Here is a 20723-nt window from a genome sequence, read left to right as displayed (position 1 = left end):
AAAAAAGTATGTATTGTTGAAATAATTGTTTGGACTCTATTTTTATCAATGGGTCACACTGTTGTTTTAATAGAATATTTCAACAAACAGAAGTTTGTTTCAGGAACGTGGTTTGAAAGTGCTTTGATATTATAAGAAAAGCTGTTAACTAATTATCATAATAAAAATCATAATTCTCAAATATTAGGTGTTTCTCTCTCGCATGCGGACATAAAAAAATTATAATTATTTATTAATACATTATTTACTAATTATTTATATTTTCTTATTTTATAACCAATTTTTAATGTTTTATTTGGACATTCTTACCTATAATTTTTTTGAAATTTGTTTGTACGCTATATTTATTATTAATAGATAAATTTTAAAATTACTCAATATTCTATTTTCAATTATATAAAATTTATAATTTTAATTCATTAATATTTATTTATGTTTTTTAAAAAATAACTTCATTAATATTTATTTATGTGGTTTTTTAAAAAAATTTAAAAGATTTTTTTTCAGATAATAACACAATGTATATATGTTATCTTTTTATTTTAAAACACATTTTTTTAGATTTTGGATAATTCTTATTATCATAAATTTGAATCACTTATCTAATCAAAATAATTTAAATTCGTTTTGTAGGTAATTTATATACTTTATTCATTAAGAGTATAAAAAATATTAACAAGTCTAACTTTTAACGTGGGAGCTTGAATGGAAAAGTCACTTCGCAAATAATAGTAGAAATATAGAAAGAAGAACAGCAGCATAGCTTAATAAGTTAATATATAATATTGTAAACATAGAATAAAAATATATATGCAAGACTTATTATAAACACTAAAAGTATTGATCATAACCATATAAATAATAGGTTCAAAATATATAAAAAATATATAAAGTTATTCTTGAATTGTAAAAAAAAAATTATTTATGTAATTCAGAATAGTTAATCTTTATGTTAAAGAATTCAAGTATTATCTTCACATCAAAAAGAAACCGGCTAAATTTAATAATATTCTTAAATCTTTTAAAAAAAACTAAAGAATAAACTAACATATGACCTCTATACACCAACATTTTTAAAAATTTTAAATATTATAATATGTTTCTTTTGCAAAAGCTATTATATTATTCTGGCAACGAACGGTTATTATATTACTCATACTTGAGATGGTTTAGTAACCAGGCCGAAATAGAACAACCAACAAAACAAAGTTCTCTATGAAAAGACCTCGCGGTACTCGCACGACTTATTACTTATAACTTCACTAAACCCATTATGCAATTTTAAAAACTAATCCTAACTATTACTATAGTTAAGCTAAAACAAACATTAGAAAAAACAAAACAATTATCTTTTATAAATTTTTTTAATAATTAAATAATTTTACAAATTTTAAAATAAATACTCAGATAAATAGATAATTTGTTTTAATAAAAAACATGAAAATTAATTAAAATTTCAGATGACAATAAGCAAAAAATTTTAAATATATTTATTTTCTTTGTTCATTTGTTTACCCGTCCGTATGGCGGGCCTACCCTAGTAATCTATCTATATATATAAGTAGACATTTTCTTTTCTTCTGACAAGTGGCAGGGGGGTTTGCTTCCACGTGTCCTCTTTTATTTTTTCATCAAAATTCACATGTTTGTTATATTAAAAAGTTACTGATGGAACTTGAATAATGCAAAAACTCAGAAAATTAGAATAAATAAACAAATAACAAAAGAAGGCAAAATTTTTGAATCTAATATAATTTCTAAGAAATGTAGTTATCTAATCGTTCTTGCACAAAGAATAATTATATGAAATTTGATAATTATTTTATTGGTCAGTAAAATTCAAGATGAATAAAGAAATAAGTAAAATAATATAAATAATTTTAAATACTTAATTTATGAACAACTAAAAATAATATTAACTTTCACTATTTATTAGTTTTTACTATTTTCTATTTTTTAATTTACAAATTAAATATTTATTTCACTATTAAAAATCATAAAATAACTAAACTAAAAAGAAGAAACTAGAGCACAACATATGGTCTAAACCTAAAACCTCTACAATCACAGAAAAAACACCCAAAATTTCATAATAATACTAACTCAATAAAGGTTCGAAGCTAAAAAGAGATTAAGAATGAAGAATAAATTACCTCATCTTACCATAGAGTGTTTTAGCTAAAATAATCAGAAGTCAGAAAAAAACAAAAAGATAAAATCTGAGACAAAGCATTCCTCCGAACACAAATGTGTGTGATAGAGTACCAACGCAAAGAACCAAGAAAGCGAGTCAGAAGAAAAATAATAACCAAAACGCCAAAGTCAGCACGAAGTAGGAAGGCACATGCCTAAAGCCCCAAGAGTCAAGCCACCAGCTAAAAGGTAAGAAGCACCTCACAAACTAAAGCAAGACGCCCAAGCCAGCGAAGAACCACAAAACTTTCGATAAAAAGGACCAAAGCTCCATGAGACTAACTTCATACACCTATACCAAAGGAAACATGGAAAGAAAAGAAACAACCTGAGTGAGTGAGAAAGGAAGCCATCCACCGAGAAACCAGAGCTCAAGCTTGATACCATAAACAACCTTCCAAGCCCACTGAGCATACACAGAGGAAAACACTATCAAAAACTAGAGTGACAAACATTGAAAGAGAGCAAAGAAGTTAGATCAAGGAAAAACATCAACGACGCCTAAACTCTGACTCAACCCAAGAAGATGCATTCTCCAACATCAGCCAAAATTTAAGGAATAAGGGGAGCAATCAATATTGACCGGAACAACCTACGACGCAGTGAGAAACAACCGCACAACTTGGAACTCATAGGCCCGATCTATAACAAATACGAGATAATCTCACAGGACAAGACGGACAATAAGAACTCTGCTCCAAAACATAACAATCTTTCCTCGGAGAAGCACCAGGTAAACGAAATACAAAGATGGTGATAGGTAAGGTTAAAATATGGAGATATGGCAAAAAAAAAACATCTCAAAAGAATAATGTTCAAAATTTTGAAAAAAGTAAAATATAATTTTGACTATGAAATCGTTAATCTTAGAATCAACAAATATATAAATCCTGGCCACTGGGGAATTAACATTTCGGCATCGCCAGGGACAGAGGACCGACACGTGGCAACACGTTACTAGTCTGGATCACTTCTGTGGGGCCAGGATACCTCTATATAATTCAAAAAAAAAGTTATTGAAATTAAATATGCTTTATATGAGAGGTTGACGTCACCACTAACAAATACTACTATATACACAACAACACATTATTGAAAAAACAAACACAAAAATATATTAACATATCACCTATTACTACATAATACAATAAAAATACCAAATAATGCTTTTAACAAATAAAGACGACTACATAATTACATCATCAAAAAAACTCATACCTATCAACAATAAAACAGTATTCCGCTCGAAGCGCGGATACTCCTTAGTCGATCTATATATATAAAGTAGACTTTTTTTCTTCTTATGACATGTGGAAAGGGGGTTTGTTGACATGTGTCACCATATTTGTTTTTGTATTTTAGATCCTTCTTTTTCTAAATTATTGTAATTTGGCCCACCATTTTCTAATTGTGCACTATCTAATCCTTCTCACACTAACCATCATAATTTGAGAATCTATTTTATTGCTCACTAATAATTCAAGAAATAAATAAAATAATATAAATGTATTTTAAATGTTTGATTTATTCACAACTGAAAATAGCATAAACTTTCACTATTTTATTATTTATACTAAATTATATATTTATTTTACTATTAAAATCACAAAATAACAGGTGTTCAAAAAAACATACAAAATAACCAAATTAAGAATAAAAAACTAGAGCACAACACAAAATTTAAGCCTAAAACCTCTACAATCACTGGAAAGAGAAAAAAAAAACAAAATGCCACACTAACACTAACACAATAAAGGTTTAGACCTGAAAGGAGATGAAGACCGAAGACTAACTCACCTCACTGTGCCATAGAGTGTATTGGCCAAAACAAGTAGAAATAAAAAAGGGATAGAAAGATAAAATCTGAAACAAAGTAATCCTCCAAACACAAAGAAGCTTGATCAAGCACCAACGAAATCAGCAAACCGTGGAACCGTTCTCAAGCTATGAAAGAGAGCATAGAAGTCAAATCACCAAAACTAGATCTTAAAAACCAAAACGAGCAGAGACTATTGTCGGTAAGCCAACAACGAGGAAGATAACATCAAAGACGAGTAAATTCTGACCCAATCCAAAGAGATACAGTTCCAAACATCAGCTGAAACCTAAAGAAGAAGAGGAGCTGCCAATATTGACTGAAACAGCCTACAACGCCGCGAGAAACAACCACACAACTAGAAACTCATAAACCCGATCTACAACATATACCAGATAATCTCAAGGTGAAAAAGACGATGAAGAACAAGAGGAGGAGGTGAGTCTTTTTCCCGTGATGGTGAGAAGCCCCACAATAATGAAAGGTAAACGAAATATATAGATGGTGACTGCTCAACGTCAAAATATGGGAAGAGAGCAAAAAACATCTTAAAAGTTATAATGTTCGAAAATATGAAAAAAAATAAAAGACAATTTTGACGCTGAAACCGTTAATCTTAGAATCAACAAATGCCTAAATGCAATTCACTACTAACAAGTATTATACTCACAAAATACATTATTCTAAAAACACACAAAATATATTAACATATCACAACTACTACATAACAAAATAAAACACCAAATAATGCTCTTAACAAATGAAAATGACCACATAGTTATATTATCCGAAAAAATCATACTCATAAAAACAATAAAACAATATTATACGCTTTGCGTGGACACGCCCCTAATAATTCTATAAATGTGAACATTTATTTTACCAATTTTATCTAGTAATTTCTGAGGAAAGCTTAACCTGAACAAATCCTCGTTATATTAAAGGAAGAACATTATTATAAACTAACATTGAGCTCATGTGTTATTAACCAAATTATCATTACTTAGGTGGAAACACTAGAATCATTCTCACATCTTATAATTAAAAGTCATCTTCTCACTAGACTAATTACGTATATTGTCATTATTCATTACAATGTAGCCTACATATACTGTTATTAATATACTATATGCTTCCTATCTATATAATCGATTACACACATACGCCATACATTACAGATTTTTCGCAAGTTGACATGTCTGTTTCAGTGATTGTACTTATTATAAAACCAACCCATATAATAAAACTCATATGAAACATGATATATAGGAAGCCATGGTTGTGACAGTACATGATATATAATATGTTAAATTTTTTGATATCAAGCTCACATATATAAAATAGTTATAGGGTATAATTTATTCCCTATATATAATAAGTACTAGAGGAAGCCATGGCTCTGACGTTGTGAGATAATATACCTTCAGTGAGTAATATAAACAATTCATAATTATGTTCTTCTTTAAAACTTTGTTACATGACATTTATTTTGATTAATATTTTTTGTATTTTATGAGATACGTGACATTTATTTTGGGACTGGACAATATAAATTGTTTTATATTGTAAACTCAAAATGTCATATATAAAAAAATTAGAAAAAATTGCCAAAACAGAACAAAAAAATAGCATAATTGTCCCTTTAGTATAACTAGATTTTTTAACCGCGCTACGCGCGGATAAGATATTATATGTATTTCTCAATTCTAAAAAATAATGTATAATATTGTATTATATTATTTAAAGAATATAAAATAAGACCACGTAATATAAATATATTTTTTATATTTTCTTTGTGAAAATCATTATGTTGTTTGATTGTTGTACTTAATTCACATATTTGCATAGATATTTGTGATAGATGAATAACTATATTTTTATTATCAGTAAATAATATATATTTATTATATAATATAAGAAAAATGGAATTATTTACTTTTTAACAAACTTGTCTCATGTTGGGGACTCGGTTATAGACATATCATATTCGAATGAAACATTTTTACACTTATCAATCTTCTTAACAATCAATAAACAAATCTGAATATCAAAACAATATCTCATACGATCTCTTTGTGGAATAACTGCTCTGAAGAAATTGAATTTATGCATCAAAAAGGACTGGAAATGGATGTGCATATGTGTTATCTAAGTCAGCTTTACAAAAAACTATTTATAGTTCATATATCATTTATGTCCATCCTATTTTTTTGTCCATCATTTCTTAAACATCTTGAAATAAGTAATGCTAATTAATAATAAACTTTTTACTCACAAAATAAAAATCAAATTTGTCTAATTATCGCTTAATTTGTCTAACTGATATATGTATTTCTCAATTCTAAAAAATAATGTATAATATTGTATTACATTATTTAAAGAATATAAAATATGACTTCATAACATAAATATATTTTTTAAATTTTCTTTGTGGAAATCATTATGTTGTTTGATTGTTGTACTTGATTCACATATTTGCATAGATATTTGTGATAGATGACTAACTATATTTTTATTATCAGTAAATAATATATATTGATTATATAATATAAGAAAAATAAAATTATTTACTTTTTAAACAAACTTGTCTCATGTTGGGGACTCAGTTATAGACATATCATATTCGAAAGAGACATTTTTACAGTTATCAATCTTCTTAACATTGAAAAAACAAATCTACATATCAAAACAATATCTCATACGATCTATTTGTGGAATAACTACTCTGAAGAAATTGAATTTAAGCATCAAAAAGGACTGGAAATGGATGTGCAGATATGTTATCTAAGTCTGCTTCACAAAGTACTATTCATAGTTCATATATCATTAATGTCCATCTTATTTTTTTTGTCCACCATTTCTTAAACATCTTGAAATAACTAATGCTAATTAATAATAAATTTTTTGCTGGAAAAAAATCAAATTTGTCTAATTATCGCTTAAATATTTTATTAATATGGTCTAAGAAGCTTTTAAGTGATATCATAGTTTAATTTATTAGTTTTTTTTGTTAATTTTTAGAGGTTTTTGTATTTAAGATTTTTTTCCATATTAAGCTTCTATTTCTTTCACAGAATTGATATATATATGTATATATATCATAAAAATTACCATCAAATCAGTTTTACTTATTTATTATTTTGTTTTAACGAAAATACACTTTTTAAATAATTTAATTTAAAATAAAATTATATATTAATTTGCTGTATTTTAACAATTTCATTGATTTAATTAATTTGCTTTGGTGGATAACTTAAAAAGTTTTCATATGAATCGGGGAAAGCAAGCTTATGTTGTTATATTATATTTATTTTGTGTATATAGAATCTATATACAATGCTAGTGTAATAAAGAAAGAACATTATTTTTTTGTAACTTCAAAAAGATACATTATTACAATTTGAAATGAATCAAAATTGAATAAAATGGTAATTAAATATTTGTAAATCTAATTGTTTAGTTGGATTCTCATGAAAAAAAAAATCGATTGGTTAAACAAATGTTTCAAAATTTGTTGTGGTATTGTTTTGTCTATAAATTATAAAATTTATTGAATTAATATATTTAATTATTGCATCCTTAAATAATATTTTATTAAGACATTAGAAAAATATGTTTTGAGTTGTTTTGTCAAATTGTACAAAAATCTATGCTTTTTCATATTTGTAACTTCAAAAAGATACATTATGACAATTTGAAATTAATCAAAATTGAATAAAATGGTAATTAAATATTTGTAAATCTAATTTTTTTTTTATCTTGTTTAGTTGGATTCTCATGAAAAAAAATTAATAGGTTAAACAAATGTTTCAAAATTTGTTGTGTTATTGTTTTGTCTATAAATTACAAAATTTATTGAATTAATATATTTAATTATTACACCCTTAAATAATATTTTATTAAGACATTAGAGAAGTATGTTTTGAGTTGTTTTGTCAAAATTTTACAAAAATCTATGCTTTTTCATATTTGTCACGAAAATTTATATATTAAACTTACTTTTACAAAATTCTTAACTTTGTCACGAAAACAAAAATCTATGCTTTTTCATATTTGTCAACGTTCTCACACTTTCTAAGAATATATAAACTTAGCCACTTACTTTTTTTTTTTTACAAAACAAAGTATCGGAGTCTTGAAAGTTGAATTCATATTATTGTAAATGTACATAAAAGTTTGTGATTATATACTTAGTGGTTCTTTATATGTGTCCAAGAAAGTGTCAATGGCTTAGTGGTAACTGTCCTATATATATATCATACCAATCCGGGTTCGATTCTCACCTTCGCATTGTTTTTTTTATTTTTTACGAAAAATAAATGAGATGACATGGCAATTTCGGGTTCTCTGATTGGTTGATTTTTCTATCCTATGTGGACACCCTCTCCATGGCTTATATCCCCTTTTAGTATAGTATAGATATCAAACTCAGTTTGTCCCTTTGGTATAAATTTTTTCGTAATTCCAAAATTAGCCTTTGATTAATCAAATACAATATAATTTAAACTACTTTAAATATTAAAAACGTAATTAAAAATAAAAGAAAAATAATAATTAAAAAACCCATTTCTCCGTAACCCTAGATTACTCCGTCTCTCTCTCTCTCTCTCTCTCCACAAACTGAGACGGCTACAGATGTGGATCCCTTCGAGAAGAAGTAGATCGTTCGGAGAAGAGAAGACGGAGATACGATGGCTGTAGACGACCCTCTCAAGCCTGTTGTTGCTACCAAGGAAGCGAAACCTAATTATGTAGAGCATCTGATTGGACCAGGCGACGATGCGGAGGAAGGAAAGATCGTAGACGGAGATGTTGACGAATCGGGCAAATCCACAGTTCCTGAATCGCATCCGTTGGAGCATTTGTGGACTTTCCACAGTTCCTCTTTTTATTCGTTGACTTTCTAACGAAAAGACGACTTGGGGAAGCTCCTTAGATCCGCGTTCACGTTCTCCACGGTCGAGGAGTTCTGGAGGTTGGTGCTTTAAAACAATCTTTTCGTTCTTCCAATAATTCTACAATCTGGGTTTTGGTTTGGATTTAGATTTCTCGAGGAAAGTTATGTTCTTTGTTGATGGGTTAGATCACATGAAGTCATCGTTCTTATCTGTTTCTGAAGAATTACTTGTTTGATGTTTGAATTTGTAACTACAAGCTTATATGTTAAGTTTTTAAAAAGATAGCTAAGATATTATGTTCGATGTAAATCAATGTTTTACACCTTAGTATTTTTGTTGGTAACAGAAGATGAACAAAAAGTTATTTGGTTAGTGTTGGATGCTATTGTATTGCTGTGCACTCGTGTGTATATATACTTTCTTGTATTCTCCTTTCTTGAGAACCTTTCTCTCAATGGGAATAATGAACTTGTAGTTCGTTCTATTGGGAGACAATAGAAGGAGTTCCTTGATTACAACAGCTGCATTGGTTTCATCATCCATGTGGGAAGAGTGCTTGTCTTGATGCTAATTCAAAAGACTTTTCTTTTGCATTTCTCAATGTTTATTTTTTTTGTCTGTATTGGCTTGTTTTCCTTTCAGGAGGATGCGACGAAGATGAACACGTACAACCATACTGTTATCGATCTACAATTGGAGTTTTAAGGCTGACGGGCTGACCAGATTCAATGCTTCAGATCCGACACTGAGCACATGCTTGTTCGATATCACATTTTCACTTTGGTATATTTGTTACAAACTTAGTTATTTTCCATGTCAATATCAAGTTAGGCTTGTTCCTATACTCAAGCTTGATTTCTTTTAAAGTTGTATTATATTGTACCAGATGCAATTGAATGTCTTGGTGTAGTTTAATGACAGTTACTATAGAAACGTTTCTTCCAATTTTTCAAACCCACATCTCAAATTTAACCAATTCAACACTGCACGCACCCATCTAGAGATATTTGACCCGTATTTTTGTTTATGAACAAAGATAAGTTTCTCCTAAATGAGACCCTAAACAAACCTAAATGGGACCCTAAACAAACCCTAAATGATACCCTAAATCACAACTGTAGTGGTAAACTAAAACTTTAGAATACACAACAAATAGACCCTAAGGCAGTGCAAAATTAATTCCTTAATTAGAATCGTCCCAAAAGTAGTCTAGAGACGCAAAGTTATCAAAATAATTTGCCTAATTCTCTTCCACGAGTTCATATCATGACTGAAATACAACACGCTTGACTATGTTTCTCATAAACCCGAGATTAGGATCCAGCTCAGTCATAAAACCCGACCCGATTGAGATCCACAATTAACCTATTACCCAACATATGTAAGAACAAAAACTCTTAACTTTTCCCATTTTTTGTTAGGTGAACCATCGTTATATATTTACAGATTTACTATGAAAGCAATTATACTTGATCATCCTAGTGGTTTGGCATATTGGTCATTATACTAAAGGTCGTGTGTTCGACCTAAGACTGTCTTATTATAATTTTTAATCCAAAACACGAACAAAAAAATTCAAATTTGACGTTCGAGCTCGGGTCCCTTAGCCCCTAGCTATAAGTCTTTCCTTCACCAACTGAGCCAGCTACATATACAGTACCTTTAATGCAAATATATCATCTAACTAAACCTCCTACTACAAATATATATTTTTTAAGATAGGAAGTTAGAATATATATTTTTAACGGAAACTTCTATATTTTTTGCCAAAATCAGGTTTTCTTATCCGTAGAATGTACTTTCTACACTGGGTAGAACCAAGACAAAAATCTTATAAGCAGATTCTACCTCATGTAGACGTTTGAGTATTGTCTAGATTTCGCATTCCGAGAATTTTAGAATATCTCATAAAAGTAGAAACTGCATTATGAGAAAAAGTAGCTAACTTTACAGTTAGTAGAATTCACATTCCATATATTTAGAAGTTTAATTAAAAGTAGATTGTCCGTTCTAAAACAAGTAGATGAACTTGTTTAATCTGGAATTCAATTTCTACTAACCTATTTTCCGTAGAAGACGAAATCTACTTTTTGTAGAACGTAAACTAAAATTTTAATTTACCAAGTTTTTCAATAAAAAAAATACAAGTTTGTGTATATGGGTATTTTATCAATTGTTTCTATTTTTATAAATTTTTTTTATTCATAAAACTATTTATTTCATTAAGTTTTAGAAATGGAAAGGGTAAAAAGGAGGAAAAATGGACAAAAAATGTTTTATACCAAAGGGACAACGATGCTGTTTTTTTGTTCCGTTTTGGCAATTTTCCCAAAAAATTATGAGCATTCTTGAAAAATTATAAAATACATTCAAAAAGGAATACCATATTAAATTTCTTGAAATCTCTTATTTTTGCAACAAGACTTTTTGATTATGAAATTATCATAAATGGTAACGTACATAAAATTTGGAAATTGATATAATTCTTTCCGATTAAGTTTAAGGAAAATATCATTTTAATGTGAACTTCCTTAATTTTTGCTATATGCATATAATACTTTATATAATTGTCTGGAAATTTATGAACAATTAGGGATTTGCAACATTGCTTTGTGGCAACATCTAGATATCTTAGGTGATAAGAAGAGAGATCAAATCCAACAACTGAACCATAGTCCATTATCTTGTACCCCCTGGAGTCTTTTTAGTAAAAACACTCGTTTTAAAATAAAAGTAAATTAAAATAGGCCCTTATGTGTTTTGAGTCATAATGGATATTAAGGTTCGATAATGAACCTCTTTCACAATTTCGAATCCTAATCAGCCCACTAAATTTAAAAATTCATATTATTTACTTCATTTTTTTCTAAACTAATATTACTTACTTCAATTTATTTTTATTCTTTTACAGTTTTATGTACTCCAGAACCAATATAATTTTAATAAAATATAACTATAAAATTTCGATAATAAGAAAATTACTGTTTTTTTACCATAATAATATTATCGTTACCTGGTTATTCCAGTAACTTTTTTTGATTAAAAACTTCAGTAAACTTCCAATCCCAAATTGGTTTTCTTTACATTAATCCATATATTAAATGTTATTTATGCTACTCTATACCATTATAATATGTCACTTTTCTTTTATTTTTTCAATATCTGTAGATTAAAATTTATAATTTTGTGTACTCCACGATTCAAAAAAAAAAAAAAATTGTGTACTCTATTCACTCCGTCCAAGGTACAGGTCATCACCTAGTTTGTATATATAAAGAATCAAACTCCCTACCTAATTACTCATACCTTACACTTCCACATGTCTAAATTGTATTATCTTTCTCTTCATTAAATTGTATTTATTACCCTTTTTATAGTGCCATTGATTCATTTTATATTCCTTGATCTTTATATGGTTGTTTTCTGTTTACAAAATTCTCTATATATAGTTGTTTATCTGTTATATTTTGCATACTATCTTTGGTATACTAATACATTTATTATTATTTTTCTAATACGCAAGAATATTAACGAAGTTGAGTGAGGAACAAGTGAGAAAACTATGAATTAGGAATTGAGTATTCTTACTGATGAAATATTGCCTGAGAAAATTGATGAGAAATATTTCAAAAACTAACATCGAGAGCTGAAATTATATCTGACTCATTTTAAGTTAGATAATTACCTAAGTGAGGATAGACCAGTTATTTATGTTGGAAATATTGATGTATTCATTTTAGCAAGTGTTGAAGCCAAGATCAATGGTGATTATATGTGTAAAGAATTGGTATTAGGCCGAGTTATCGACCTTTTTTATTTGTTATATTATCAGAAAAAAACTTTTAAATCTTTGGAGATATCGTTGGAGAAGAATCAAGCAAGTAAATGTTTTGAGATGTTCACATTTTCAATTGTAAATTTTACACTTTCAACTGGTGGACACAAAACATATTATGAAATGATTGAGTTATTTCACTTAATTTGTAGCGAGATGGCATCCAAAGGTATTTGATATGCAATATATTCATTGTCTCTCTGCAGCAAAAGACCACAACGAACGGTTCTTCTCTTTGATTAGTTCATTTATTCCATCGATCTACCAAGGTATGTTCTCAAAATCTCTTGATTTTGGAACTTTTTGTGTTAAGGAGAACTTGATGAAATCTTGAGTTGGGCTTGTTTAGAACATAATTAGTGTGATTTGGTGATGGATTTGGTGTTGTGGAATGATTCTTGTGATGATTCTTTGCTGTTTGAACCACAAAGATTCTATTAATCTTGAAATACAAATTTACGAGTGGTGTCGATTGACACCTATCTAGTGTCTGTCGACACCCTCCGTGTTGTAACGAATTTTGACGGACTTTTCTGGTTTTTTTTATTATAGATGGACGACCGTGACAAGTGAGAACACACTGACCAACCTGGAGCATCTGGCTCCAACCCTCCTGCTAACAATGAATTCCTTGTGCATGACCCTGGTCAAAGAGAGAGGGCCTAAATATGCGACATGATTGGTTGGGAATTGCAAAGAATGAAGTCTTCAAAGACAAGTGCGTTTACATAAAAATATCAGAGAGATGGGATGGGTATGACACCCTCTTATAATGTGTGGCATGATGTTAGGATTGAACCCACCAAATTTTAATATTCATAAAACCCCTATTTTTTTACTCTTAACGCTAACAACAATATAAAAGCTTTTTTCTAGTTATGATTGTAAGCTTTATTTTAAACTACAAAATTGATAAAAAAAAATTATTAGTTTTATGTATCGTAATTACTCCCTCCGGTTCGGTTGTTGTAGAGAAAATAAATTGTTTTAAATTAAGTGTTGTTTTAGAATTTCAATACAAAATTTATTAATAAGATTTTTTATTTCATTTTTCTATTAGTTGCGTATATGTAATTGTGTTTTAATTTTGGAAATATACAAGATCATGTGTTTTATTAATCTGTGTAAATAAACTTAAAATGACAATTAAAATAATACGGAAGGAGTAATATTTTCGTTTATTAATAACTAATAAAGTATATTATGTACTATTATTTAGAGTTTTTATCGAATCTTAAATATTGTTGGGGTCAAAAACGGTATGGAATTAACACCCGAAAACCGTATCTCCGAAAAGATAGTAAAAGAAAAATATGATTTTTGTAAAAAAATAACAATTACGAAGTTTTTACGAGGAAGTATCCTTGAAAGCTCAAAGTGGACAAACCAAGCTCAGACATTGCGGAACTACCGCACATGCACGCTATCCGGTCGCTATGTAGCAACCAAGTCCGAGCCAAAGCTTGGTCGCTACGTAGCGACCGAGCTCGAGCCAAATAACGACTGAGCGTCCGTCCCGCTCGGTCGCTACGTAGCGACCGAGTTCGGCCAAGCTCGGTCGCGACGTAGCGACCGAGCTCGAGCCAAAGCTCGGTCGCTACGTAGCGACCGAGCGTCCGTCCCACTCGGTCACTACGTAGCGACTAAGCTCGAGCCAAAGCTCGGTCGCTACGTAGCGACCGAGCGTCCGTCCCGCTCGGTCGTTACGTAGCGACCGAGCGTCCATTCCGCTCGGTCGCTACGTAGCGACCGAGCTCGAGCCAAAGTTCGGTCGCTACGTAGCGACCGAGCTCTTCCGAAACGTCGATACGATACTAGTCCATGCGTTCTCGTCAAACCTTCAATGCTATCTCCCGAAGACCGTAGCGAACTCGGTTCATGTTTTCCGCTATTCTAAATCATCGATCAAACTTTACGGATTGAAACCGCGGAAAGTTCGTTCTTTATCGAAAGAAATCGTAGTAAACGTTTCGAGTCGGAAGACGGCCCAAAGGGACCTAAAACACAACTCGAGGCCCACCCTACGATTTCTTAACCAAAAGCCCATAAATCATGGTACGATTTACGTTTGGCGCGCAAGGAAAGATAAATGTCAAGTTTCCGCGGATAAATACGAAACTTTGAGGATAATTACGAAGATCAGAAAAAATAGAATATCTCCATTTTATGCTATGACGGCTTAAGGGCAGAAGAGTAAAAGCGTAAACCGGCTTTGGAGCGAGTATATAAGAAGTCCTAGGCGAGAGGCATGGAGAGAGACTTTTTCAGAGCAAACTTAGCACTTAGAGCATTTAGGCAATTTTCCGTTTTTGTTATTTCGAGTTGCGACTCAATTAGGTTTAGCCGTCTTAGGGTTGCTAGAACTAGAAATCTTGCCGACAGCTCTCGAGCCCAGGCTTATACCTTGTTGTAACGCTCATACGCATATTCGGGATAAGATCTAGTTTGCTCTCTTTTCGATTTCTTATACTTTATCGTTGTTATTCTCGTGTTCTGATTGTTTGACGTATGGTATTAGCAGATATTCGGATTCTCTGGAAAATTAGAGTTTTCCTAGTTTCTTTATTTAAACGGAAATCGGCAGTGCGAATTTCGGTTCCCACGAATATCTCAAAGCCGCGATTGAATATTTTGTATGTTAATGGTATGACTTATTTAATTCTTTAAGTAAATTAGTTTATTGAATTTTACATAATACATGATGAAACATGACAATGTGAATAATATACATTGAAAAAGAGAAAAGAGAAAAGAAAAAGGGAAAAGACAAAATGAAGGGGTGGACCGCCAACTGGAGCATGTCTGTATTCTTCTACCTTCTACTGTCATAAAATAATTATATTATTTGTTCCTTGCTTCTTCCATGAAACTCACCGCTTAATAAACACACTTCTTTCTTGTTGTCAACAACTTGGACCAGAACAAATATTAACTATATCCAACTTTAACGCGGTCATGATTTGTTTGATTGGATGATGGTGAAAGTGAAACTACAACTTCTGATCATGTTTTCTACAATAACTTGATAGGATGATGGTGAAAGTAACCAACTTTTCCAGGTCTATACATTACTATTCACTCGAATATATAATTAATCTATAACCAGTTTTCTCCGTTAAACAATTTGTAATCTTGGAACAATATAAAACTTTAGTTTTGATTGGTTTGTTTGTCGGTGTTGAGTATCTTTTTTCTTTCACAAACTAAAAGTTATATAGTTAAAGTGACCTTTTGTTTTCGGTAGAGCAACAAAAATGGGATGATTAAATTATTAATCAATCATTATAACCTCTTAAGTCATATATGCTTTGATTCGTTTTATCTACAGTTGCCAATACTTGCATCACAACCTCGCAAGTCGTATATGAAACAGAGCCACATTATCGAATTTAATTCGTTTCATTCACCTTTGCCAATGCTTCCATCAAGATAATCATCCATCTCAATCTGGAATTTATACATTTCATTGAGATGAGCTAACAACTATCTAGTTATTTAAAATAGACGGACCCGGACTCCATTTGCAGTATTTTACTTATATATTCTCTGTGATTTGCCATCTCAACAATGACCGACAGTTTATATAAATTTTTTATTAATGGTTTTCATCTAAACAAAATATATAATTGTCCTTCTTGAGCAGTTAAAAATTTTAATTATTAGTTGACAAAAAAAATTTAATTATTAAATATACTGACCATAGACCACTAGATGGTATTATGTATTTTTTTAATTATACGAATTATATAAGTAAAATGACATGTATTAAGTATTAACTAACATGTATAACCCTATAATTAACACCATCATATTTTTAGTGCCAGGATAGTGGACGGAATGTCAAAATCAGTAATCTAGTGTTAATAATTGATCTATTCTAAATAAAAAAATTGCTATGATCTAATTTAAATAGTAGATTTTAATTGGTTTAAATTAGTTAAATTCATATGATTGGTTTTTAGTTGGCTTGTATCGGTGTTTCAATACTGAATTATCGGTTTTTGACATTTGATATATGTCATTATGTTAACCATACATTTTATGTTTTACTCCTACATTGGAATTTTCTAAATATGTTATCATTTGAAGGTCAATAATTACTGTAACTAGTAGCATTATTGTTACTAGCAACAAAGTAGATTAAACTTCTTTTACACCAAAGTTCGATATATCTATTTCTTTGATCAGTTGTGCTAACCACATTAAATAAACAGAGAACTTAATAGCAGGGAGAAAATAAAAATAAACGAAAATCAATTTGTTTCAGCCAAAAAGAAAGATTGATCGTCTCTAGGAAAATGATTTTGAATTGTTTTTCATGCTAATTAATTTTTAAAGACAATATAAAGTCCACAACAACTGCATAGTACCGAACGCGTTTGGGTAAATATTACAAAACATATACTTAACACATTGAGTCATCGTTACATTAACAGGCTTCACTTTCCTCTTTCTCCGTCTCTCTCCGTCTCAGTTCCCAGAGGAAGCTTGTAGCTTTTTCCAGCTTCCAAATCGGAGATGCACGCCAAAACCGACTCCGAGGTGACGAGCATCGCGGCGTCGTCACCAGCCAGATCCCCTCGCCGACCAGTCTACTATGTCCAATCCCCGTCTCGTGACTCCCACGACGGAGAGAAAACGGCGACATCGTTCCACTCAACTCCGGTGCTAAGTCCGATGGGATCTCCGCCGCATTCTCAATCCTCCATGGGTCGCCACTCACGAGAGTCCTCCTCGACCCGATTCTCCGGGTCTTTGAAACCCGGGTCTCGGAAAGTCAACGACGGCTCGAAGCGGAAAGGACACGGCGGGGAGAAGCAGTGGAAAGAGTGTGCGATGATCGAAGAAGAAGGACTGTTAGATGATGGCGAGAGAGATCGTGGTCTGCCTCGTCGGTGCTATGTCTTGGCCTTCATCGTTGGCTTCTTCATACTCTTGGGTCTCTTCTCTTTGATTCTGTATGGAGCTGCTAAGCCTCAGAAACCAAAGATCACTGTCAAGGTTAGTTTTCAACTTATTCAGATCTGATCCAAACTCTCAGATCTGAACTGTTTGGTCAAAATTTGCAGAGTATAACATTCGAGACGCTTAAGGTCCAAGCTGGTCAAGATGCTGGTGGCGTAGGAACGGATATGATCACGATGAACGCGACTCTGAGAATGTTGTATAGGAACACGGGAACTTTCTTTGGTGTCCATGTTACTTCAACTCCAATCGATCTCAGTTTCTCTCAGATGAAAATCGGCTCTGGATCTGTAAGTCCTAACCTAACTTGTTTATGTTGAACATAGATTAACCTCTGACACACAATTAGGCCGGCCAAAATTAACCTAACTGAACCGAAATTTTCGGTTTTTGATTCGTTTGGTTACAGTTTATCGAATTGGTTTACTTTGCTAGTTGGTTAGTTTAATTTTTCATTAATTTTGTTAACAAAATGGAGTATATAGATTTATATCAAACCACAATTATATCCAATTTAACACAATTTTACCAAAATAGCTGGGGATTTAAGCAAAACTACCCAAATTTTGGCCAGATAAAACCAAGTTGAAAACCGAATATTTGTTTTATTTTTTTTAAAACTATCCAAAAACGGAACTGAAACGAGTCTATGTTTGGCTCAATTCGGTAGAATTTTGTGCAAATCAAACCAACCAAAATCTGAATTAGCCGAACCGGATTAACCGTTCTATCCGAAGCCGCATCCCTACACATAATGGTCTGAGCTTTGAATGTCGTGAGACAAAATTGGGTTTCTTATTTGTTTGTTCTTTTGGTGGTTTGATTTATGATATTTTGCAGATTAAGAAGTTTTATCAGTCAAGGAAGAGCCAGAGAACGGTATTGGTACATATAACCGGAGAGAAGATTCCGTTATATGGAAGTGGCGCGACCTTGATACCGCCAGCGCCTCCAGCTCCACTTCCCAAACCTAAAAAGAAGAAGAAAGGAGCTCCCGTCGTTATACCTGACCCGCCCGCACCTCCTGCACCGGTGCCAATGAAGCTGAGCTTCATTGTCCGATCACGAGGTTACGTGTTGGGGAAGTTAGTGAAGCCCAAGTTCCTCAAGAAAATCGAGTGTGACATCAACTTCGAACACAAACTTCTCAATAAGCATATAGCCATCACCAAGAATTGCACCGTCACTACTGTTTGAAGAAGGAAATAAACATTTTTAGCGAGGAAAAAGCGTCGTCGTATAGGGTAACGTGATTTACAGCTCAACGGGCAGCATTTTGGGTTGTTGGGGCAACGCGTGGAAAGTGCCCGAAGGAGAGAACCATCGTCGGTGGCTTTAATTTACTTGAGTGGTTGGTTATTTGTATGTGGAGAATATATAATTTTATAATTATGTGTATTATCTCACTAAGCACGAGGTTTATTTATTTATTTTCTCTTCCTTTTTGAATATGTTAATTTACTTGTTTTAATTAATGCAATGATTACGTAATTTGCTGTTAGGCATAGATCGTCATAAAAAAATGTAGTATTGTCGGTTGTCGAATCGTAGATGTAATTTTTTTTAGAAAAAATTGGCAAATTGGGCAAATCGCAAGTTTGATATTAGGGAGTTGGGATACCTCAAGTTTAAATTAGCAAATTGGACAAATCGCCTTTTCCAGAATTGTGATTTGTCGACAGAGAGCGCGCGTGGTTCTTGATATTACGACCGTGCCACCTCTGGTTTTTTTATTTAAAAAATCAAAAAAAACCTAATAAAAGTCAAAAAAAAATTAAAATTAGAAAAACAAAAACATTCCATCAAAATATACCAGAACCACCTCTAAACAGCTGCAATTGAAAACCAAACATAAGAAGATTCTCACATAAGAACCACCCTCGACTGAACCCAGATGGGCATGGTATCCCCCCGTCCAGCGTAACGCCCTCGAGGAGGGTGACTCGTAGTCAATCCGCCAGTGATAGAGAAGCAATTCCCAAAAAAATTTCCCGTGCAGGCAAAACTAGAACTCGTTATGAAGGTATCTCCTTTCGCTAAGCTTCGCTGTGAAATTCTTTGGAAAAAGTTTTTTAAAATAAAGCGTTGGGTAAATGTGTGGATTTGGTCATTGTATTTCAGTAGTGACCACGGAGTCAGAAGTAGACGAACCTGCATCAACCGACCAAGAAGAAGCTGCATCCACTGAACAAGACGGAGCTGCATCCACCGAGCCGGAATTTATTGTCACCACGCCGACTTTCCCGGAAAGACTGTTCGGACGTAATTGCTATCCTGCCAAACCTCGACTGAACATCTATTCAAAGGCGAGTATCATTGGATCGTTAGTGAAGTTGCTAAGAGGCTCCCCTGAAATGAATTGTCTGCTACAAAGTCAGTTTGGAGCTCTGTTCCACTTACCTGTAGCGCGCTGCTCTAACTAGCGAAACTTGTACATTCTCTCCTCAGCCGTCAGCTGGTTACGATGCGCCTATATGAACTCTGGTTCTTGTTTGCAGACAAGCCACTACACTTTTCTCTGCGTAAGTTCGGAGACATCACGGGGCTGAAATGCGAGCCTGAAAGGGAAAAAGTTGGAAACGGGTCAGAATCTATCGATGCCACACCTGGACGTATGTGGAAAGAGTTGTTTGAAACTGAAAATGAAGACGTGACTGTACCAGATGTTCTTCGTATGCTTGAACAGCCTAGTCTTCCTGAGTGGAAGCGGTTGCCACTAGCTCTCATTGCGCTTGTAGATGGGCTCCTGGTTTGTGGTCACAAACTTCTTCGTGTGACGCCTGCTTACGTCGAGATGCTGGAAGACACCGGATCATTTCTTCAATATCCATGGGGGAGAGAGGCATTCGTCAGCACTCTGTCTAGATTGACACCACCTCAACCTTCTGATCCTTCTAAAATGGATAAATCCCTTTCGGTCATGCGCCTTCGTTTGAAACAGCAGTCAACAGCGTGTTATGGGTTCCCTCTGGCGCTGCAACTTTTTGCTTTAAAATCTATCCCTTCATTGCTTGAG

General features: G+C 32.2%; 1 protein-coding gene across 1 annotated transcript; it reads left to right on the top strand.

Annotated features, from left to right (window-relative positions):
• The first annotated feature begins 17117 nt into the window (after positions 1 to 17117).
• LOC106371871 lies at positions 17118 to 19156 on the top strand. The gene is made up of 3 exons (XM_013811971.3): positions 17118 to 17743; positions 17812 to 17997; positions 18548 to 19156. Exons 1-3 carry the CDS (start codon positions 17261 to 17263, stop codon positions 18902 to 18904), a joined length of 1026 nt encoding a protein of 341 aa, XP_013667425.2. The 5' UTR covers positions 17118 to 17260; the 3' UTR covers positions 18905 to 19156.
• The last annotated feature ends 1567 nt before the right edge of the window (positions 19157 to 20723 follow it).

The sequence above is a fragment of the Brassica napus genome, chromosome A8 (assembly GCF_020379485.1).
Source record: "Brassica napus cultivar Da-Ae chromosome A8, Da-Ae, whole genome shotgun sequence".
NCBI classification, from domain to species: Eukaryota; Viridiplantae; Streptophyta; class Magnoliopsida; order Brassicales; family Brassicaceae; genus Brassica; species Brassica napus.
This window is presented reverse-complemented; position numbering and strand designations above follow the sequence as displayed.